The sequence below is a fragment of the Saccostrea cucullata genome, unplaced genomic scaffold (genome assembly GCF_032062105.1).
Source record: "Saccostrea cucullata isolate Sc308-1 unplaced genomic scaffold, CSIRO_AGI_Scuc_v1 ctg4368, whole genome shotgun sequence".
Classification (NCBI taxonomy): domain Eukaryota; kingdom Metazoa; phylum Mollusca; class Bivalvia; order Ostreida; family Ostreidae; genus Saccostrea; species Saccostrea cuccullata.
The window spans coordinates 3724-11736 of NW_026931648.1; the positions used below are offsets into that span (position 1 = coordinate 3724).

An 8013-nucleotide genomic window follows, 5' to 3' on the forward strand; every position below is an offset into this window, starting at 1 on the left:
CGACGACATTTTATCAATTAACAATACTGACTTCCATGCATATGTCGACTCATATATTCCAGTAAACGGCAGTTTGGCATATCTGTTTCAAATTTGGTTATTTGGTACTAGAAAAAGACTTTTTTTTGGCAATTTAACACCAAAACTTAATGATAAACGTGATGATTCTAATTTTTTCGTTAACTTAGTTTAATTGTGTAGCAATATATTCTTATCACCTGCGTTTGGGGTATTTGTCTCCAAGTTGATAGACACGTAAAGGCAAGCTCTAACGTATGAACAATTTCTAAAACGAGACGAGAAATTGACAAAGAAATGGATGAAACAACGATATCAACAGTCTCATTAAAAGTCATCCAATGCAAGTTTTATGGTCGATACAATGACATTGTCAGCAAATACAATCTATCATGATTAATTTCAAATGCTTACTTATATGTATCATATTAATTGTTAAGCCATTTCCGGTTTAAACGATCATGTCAAGGACAAACAGGTGGTTGTGACAGGTAGACGGGGGATACTTTTTCCCCATTGGAACCTGGTACGTGTGTGCTCTCTTCCCGATTTGTTTTGTTTGAAAGGACTTCATATCTTGTATACTGTCTATTATATCCATATTTCATTGTTCAAGTATTGTAAATTCATTTCATCTAATTTATGATAATTGCTAGTACCATCTCCTCTCCTCCACCGGATATTTGCAATGGTCACTTAACTTCAATTTTTTTTTTTTTTAAATTCATTTAGAAAAAAAAGAAATATACCAGCATATGAATCGATAGACTATAAAAATGGACATGTAACTCAGGTTACTACATAGGTACAAAACTATCCACTCAAATTTGCTTTATTTTGCAGTTTAAATGAATGATATTCGAAGAGTGTAAGACTAAAATATAATCCTTTATAAAGAATATATAATTGGTGTTACTTTGCCTTCCAGCATCTAGATACTACCAGACTGTTTTACATTCAATTTGGTTAAATTTCGTACTTTTAAAATAACACACTTAATCTCTAATTTTCGATTAGACGATCAATACTGCTTTGGAAAACAGCTGTCTTCAGAAGTGACGTAGGCGGATGCTTTATCAAACGATTCAATCATATTCCAATTCCTTAAAAAGATTTCAATTAGGTTGGCTACTCAGGAGCTTGAATAAATTTGCAAAATCGACCAGTAATTTATGTCTTACTAAAGAGATAAGTTTGTTTTCTTTTCCTTCAATAGAGGAACTAATTAGCTTCCTCGTCTGAGATTAATTGGAACTCTGTCAATGATTTTGCAGAGTATTGAATGATATACATGCATTGCTATTTTTTTCTCCCTAACGGTATTTCCCAGCATGTAAAATCCTTTAAAGCAGATCCAAGCTCTGTATCTAGGCATAAGAACAATAAAGGCGCGGGGCTGATCGGATAAATTGCGCTCAAGTACATCCTTCGGAGACGGTCTAGATAGTCGCATGAATGTTTGGAGTGGAAAATCAATTGGTCCTCCTAAACGAGTCAGTTGTCTTTTGCAAAAACTGCCTCCTTACGCAATTTTTTAAAGTTGACGCTGGAATATAACGCCATAATTATTGATAAAACTTCATTTCTTGTCAACTTAATTGTTCAAGAAATGGTGTACGATTTTGTTATTGACACAGCCAACAAGGAAGGGTAACAACAGATCTGGAGTAACAAATGACTATGCCATGATGTTACATCTTTCGCTTGACAACAAAACATAAGTGAGATGGACATAAATAAAAAGAATATCACCACAAGTAACATACCAGTACTGAGATATTTTTCTCTCATGATAACATGGATAAGTCAGCGGTTCTATGTAAACCTGTAAACAATCCATGAAATTTTACCTATCCTTTGACCAAATTCCTGTAAAGTATTTGTTACCTCTCTTAAATATTTATTATAAAAGAGAACACGCGTGAAAGTTGGTTGATACAGAAGGTAGCAGATTTCCAATCAATTTCAGGACCAGCAGACGCTTATAAGGGGATCACGTAGATAGCTAATCCTAGATTCGGCGCGCGGGTCCAACCGCCCGATAACATAGTCAAGAAATGCAACGTTTGGGTAGCATCCCTGATTACCGAAAGACAGCTCATTTCCGTATCGCCACAACAAGGCCTAATTGTGAGCTTACAATGATCATTGCTTTGATTTTTCCATGGAATTACTAGGATTCGCATGTAGATAGACTTAAGTGTTGGATGTTTGTCACCTTTGAGGTAAACCCTTTTTATTCTATTATCATTATCCCTGATTTCTTTCTATCAAAAGTAATAATGCCTGGTGCTATATAATGTGGAAAATAAAGACAAGGCCTATGGATAGGGCAATTTTAATTTATCTTCGTTGATGATCAAAAAAATTATAATGATGAGAAATTTTTCAATTATTTAAACACTTTTGACTCCACAAGAAAAAAGTAAATAATGATATTGTCAGAAAGTTTTTTTATTATTAAAAATGAAGAAAACGATAATTATCAATTCATTTTAATTCATGTTTTAACCACGTTTTGTTTACCATCTACATGACTGTTCAAAAAGAAAAATACATATTACGTGTCATGACTGGATATTGAACATACTTAATTCAGGCAATACCAAACATTACTTATTCCAGGTAAAGAGTATTCAAATGATTTTTTTATTGGCATAATCTCTTTGTCTTGACTTCTTGAAGTCTAACGTGTTTCAAAGCGAGAAATATCTCAGTATATAACCCGTGTTTCATTTTCTCAATTAAAGATTTAAAATCTCAATAAATATTGTCCCAAGTAATAATATTTACCTTGATTTTATTTTGAAGAAAAAAAAAAGAGAAATATTGTAAAAAGCATTGTACAATTAACTGGAAAACCTCAGGAAACACGTGATAGGTTTTAAGATTGGACTTGGCATTGTAGGGGATTAAATGTATTTTTAAAAAACAACCTTCGATTTTCTCTAAAATTAATCAGAAACAATAAACTATAAAATCTTTTTTTTCAGATTTAGAAATTTAAAATAAAGTTTGACTCACTTGAAATTTAATACTACAAGAGTAGATCTATTGTGGTTCTCGGTGGACAAAGTTTTCGTTACACGTTACAGTCTTCACAAAGAATATACTAACGCTAATAAAGAAGCACCTGAATTTGTTATTTCTATCAGAAATCATTTTCCACGTACATCGTAATATTCAAATTTGTCGTATTCTTTAATGGAACAAACATATACTAAACCGTGAATTTTAAAGCTTTATTGTGCATTTTAAAATAATAGATTAACTATAGAATCAACAGAAAAGGATAGACTTGGGATTCATATTTTTAAGAAAAAATGAGTGGGAGTAAATAAAGACTGAACAAAAATAACCAAATTTTTGTCTTCAAACGAACGAAGTACATCAAAATGGCAGAGCTAGGTAAGAAAAATTTTATTGTTGTAATATTGATCAAGTACAAACTTATTATTTATTCAAAAGATAGGTTATCTAATGCTGCACCGGCTACCATAAAACACAGACGTAGGTATCTGAACCAATTGTTGAATTTGCTAAATCGATTAATTATAATCACTTTATAAATCACTTTCAATTTTATAAGTTACCAAGAAACATTGGTATCTAGGGTTAAAGCTGAATAAAAGGGGTTTTCAAAAATAGTTTTAATAGCAATAAACTTTTGTTTATAGTAAAAATTTATGTTTAAATGTTCTAAAGACGATCTTCACCAGAATTAATCTGTTCAATATGTAAAACAGAGATAAAGGAGATGAAGAGTCTATGTTAATAGCATCATAAGTTACTAACGAGAACGTACCAAACGCTAACAAGGAAGCCTCAGCTGGTCTCCTCAAGGCTTTAATAGCTGTAGTCCCGATTAATGTTTTATCATAATGCTTTAAACTAAAAGAATGTATAAGTTAGGTTATTATATTAGGATATTTTATTTTGCGATATTTATAAATCCTACATCTTTGTAAGTGATAATGAATTGTACATCTGTACCTTGGACAATTTTTCCCATCTTCCTGAAAAAGGAAAAATGTTAATTATGAAAAATACGGACCTGAAATATTTTCAAAAATTCTCCAAGTGTCTGTATTCTGGTTGAACAAAGACATCGAATATCTGTTTTAGAAACATTTTAAAATTATATGTTCTCTAATGCAACATATATTGAAGTTGTCAGGGTTGATGACCATAATAATCAACCTTATTTTGTGTATGCTTATGTGGGAGAGAAAAGAGAGAAATTGGTTAAAAAAAATAACCGTCATGACAAAGTTGCAATTAATCAAAACTAGAGACAGCAATCTGGATCAGCTTCACGCTTGTTCTGTATTTCTTGGCGTTAAATTATCACCACAGGTCGTGTTAGGCAGCCTCTGGGGGAAAATTAATAAGTTGCTTATTAAAATAACTGTTGTCATAACAACGTGTTTGACGAAAGTTTATCCTTTTATTTTTCAGATATGTGACAGAAAAAAAGGCAAAAGGAATTATCATACGAAAAATATATATGTCAGTGATGGAGAAAAACAAATGGGCAACAGACATTTTCCATCAGAATGTCACATCAGGGGAATATTTAACCTCGACTTTTGCAACAAATGTAAACAATAGTGATGAGTATATCACACCAAACCCCGAATCGGTCAGGGTCATTAATGGATTCGTTATACCCGCCTTAGCTGTAATAATTCTGATTACCAACACTGTTGTCATTGCGGTGTTCAAGCGACAGAAGACGTACGGAGCGAGTCAGGCAGGGCTAGTGGGCGTAGCAGTGTCAGACTCGCTTACCATGTTATTTCCAGCACCGTTTTATTTTGTTGAATATGGTCTTCAATACCAAATTCCTTGTGAGTTCATTTCAATGAAGAATTGGATTTCTTTGTTTATGCCAACCATTACCCACACAGCTTCTATATGGTTAACTCTCCTGTTGGCCACCCAGAGGTACATGTACGTTTGTCACCCGTTTACTGCAAGAAAAGTGTGCACGCTTCGTAATACAACAATAGTGATAATATCAACTTATGTTCTTGCCGTTCTTGTACATTTGAGCCAATTCATTGTCTCGAAGGTTCAGTTCTCCGGGAGATTCTGTGTCTTTAATTACAGTGAGGACATTGATGTCATCGCCTACTTGATCTCTTATTTATTCATACGCATTATCCTAATCCAGTTCGTGCCTTGTATATCACTCATTCTTCTGAATGCTAAAATGATTTGTGGCCTACGAAACATAACCAACAAAAAGATCGAATTGAACGGCAACTCTGAAAACAGCAGCAGTACTGTGAAAGAAAACAGGCGCGTTACCATCATGATTGTGTGCATGGCTGCCATTACTCTGTTAGTAGAACTTCCGGTTGGGATTATTCAGTGCCTCTATGTGGACATGTATCTCTCACATGCCACATATGACCTACATGATTTGCAAATTTCTGAAAGAGTAGTAAACCTGATGATAATTTTCTCCTACCCCCTGAACTTTCTCTTGTTTTGCAGCATGAGTTCTGAATTCAAACAAACATTAAAAGATATGTGCTGCATTGGTTCCACAAACCAAACAAAAACACCAAACACATATACTGCAAGAGTTGAAATGGACAAATGTAATGGGAACGTGTCTGAAGAACAGGGCCTTTTGAAGGTTTCAACACATCTTTGATATCTGTCCATATGCATATTATACAATCTTGTCACCACTATTGTAACTATAAAAGATTAAATAAGATTTGAGTTTCTCTCCTCCATACGATCCTTTACGCGCGATATTCCGTATAGATCCGTCGTTATCTCCTTCTTATCTACTTATCAATCCCATGAGAAGCCTGGTTAGAGCAGACCTGTACTTTTTTTTAACGTAAGTTTTCTCCAAGTGAGCTTAATCCTATTCATTTTCATAATTGAGATCGCATTTGGTTTAGGAGAATCATTTTTATTTCATGTGCACGTGTGCTCGTGTTTATCTGATCTGCTATACTTTTTTTGAAGAACTGGGTTATTTTAATTCTTTAATTAAATTGACATTTTTATATCCTGTCAAGTCAATAAAAAAGGTGCAGAAACAGTGATCGAAACTAAACATATTTGTGAAAAGGGCTTAAAGCACGGACCTACCATTTTCAGAGGCTAGGATGATAAGCGTCCCCTTGGATCGATTACACTGGCTGTGATTCCTGTGCATTAATCAGTAATATATTGTAGGAAGATACAAAAGTAGGATCCAATGGTAGTCTATATTTGTTAACAATGTAGTGATAACTATCATACTATTTACAAAATCCTGACTTTAAACGAGGCTTTTGAGATCCCTGTAATATCAACGCATCTTTCAGTAGCCTGCATTGGTTTAAAATTGATCGTGCCAAGAACTTGCTCTTGAGTATTGAACGAGTCAGAAGTTGTAAACATCATTAGCAGATGATAACGGAATATTACTGAACAAGTCAGGAAAATTGTTGCTGGAAAAGCGGAAGTCGTCTTGTTTTTCATACAAATGAGTTGTTTAATGACCCTTTTCTTTTTATTGTTAACGCATACACAGAAATTGAATTTCAAAATTAGAAGTGGATTGATCTTTTTTCAACTTTGAAGAAAAAACTTCCATGGAAGATTACCATTGCCCTATTTGATAGCTGGAATCTGATTCTTAAGGTCGCATTGTTTATTATGATCATGCACAAATTTATTTCCTTTTACTAGCATATGGATAAACAGGAAATTTACCACGGTTGCCTTAGATATATTAATCTTATTCTGCATTTCAGAAAAGAAAATGATTTTTTTTTTTATAAATACAGCACACGTAGGAATGCTTAAATATGATGGCCACAGATCACATATTTTGCATCGACATCGAATACTCAAGAGACGCCTATTATTAAAAGTTTGAAAGAGTATGTGGCATTTTATATTTCATGGTGTGAATTAATTCGTGGGTCTCCACATATCTCAAACACAACGAAAATTAATGATTCCATAGAAAATAAGTATGTGATATACTTACTTAAATAAATATCACACCTTTCTAGAATAATTAAAACTATGGGGGTTAGAGCTGAAGCTCTATTGAATATCTGTGACGTATCAGTTATATATTTTGGGCATGAGGATAAGACTTTATATACTGTTAATTGTACTTATACACAGTGTACACATTGATGTTACTGCCATGTTGTAAATTTTGAATTTGTAAATACAAATTTACAACATGACATTACCGTGTATCCAAAATCACCATTTTACATCGTACATGTTTATTGTTTTCTTTGATGTTTAATTAGTAGGATTTAATGTTGCACACTACATGTAGATTCTGATGAACTGTATTGATGTTTCCTTTAAGCCTGTTAAATCGATGTTAACATTTACGTGTTTCTAAGGATGCCAGTCTCTGCAACAATAACCAGCAATAATCCCTCCAAAAAATGAAAAATAAAATCCTTCAGATTAATGATTATATTTAATCAAAACGTTCTGTAACATTGGGTACTTTGAAGTTAATCTTATTCAAGCCCCATTTAATTAAAAATATCAGAGATTTCAATTACCTAAATCTTTTTTCAGATATAATAGTAAAAGCCTTGTATGCCAACAAGACATATAAAGAATGCTCCGTCAATATTAAGTTACACACTACGCTGATCTTTCTCACTTTTTCACGTGGACAAACCAAGTCTCGCTTTTTTCCTTGTTCCTCAGATCTACCTCTGGGTATTAAGTAACCAAAGTAAGCATGCTAAGTATATAGTTATGACTATCAATAATGTCTTTTCCAAAATTGTGAATTTCATGACCTCTGGTTTAAAACATGAACCAAATTTAATTGTTGTAAAGTTGTTGCATGATACTCAGGTGACCTAAATGACCATGGGCCTCTTTTTTTTTTGTCATTGTTAAGAATTCGGACCTTACAACAAAATTTTATTTTGCTCGATTCCTGTCCAAGGGATTTAGGAGTGGGGCAATAGTAATGGACAAGATTTTAAAGACAAA

The 8013-nt window shown here is 33.2% G+C and overlaps 1 protein-coding gene across 1 annotated transcript; it reads left to right on the plus strand.

Annotated features, from left to right (window-relative positions):
- The first annotated feature begins 2211 nt into the window (after positions 1 to 2211).
- LOC134233205 (sex peptide receptor-like) lies at positions 2212 to 5724 on the plus strand. Its single transcript, XM_062715188.1, has 2 exons — positions 2212 to 2243; positions 4477 to 5724. Exon 2 carries the CDS (start codon positions 4526 to 4528, stop codon positions 5681 to 5683), a length of 1158 nt encoding a protein of 385 aa, XP_062571172.1. The 5' UTR covers positions 2212 to 2243; positions 4477 to 4525; the 3' UTR covers positions 5684 to 5724.
- The last annotated feature ends 2289 nt before the right edge of the window (positions 5725 to 8013 follow it).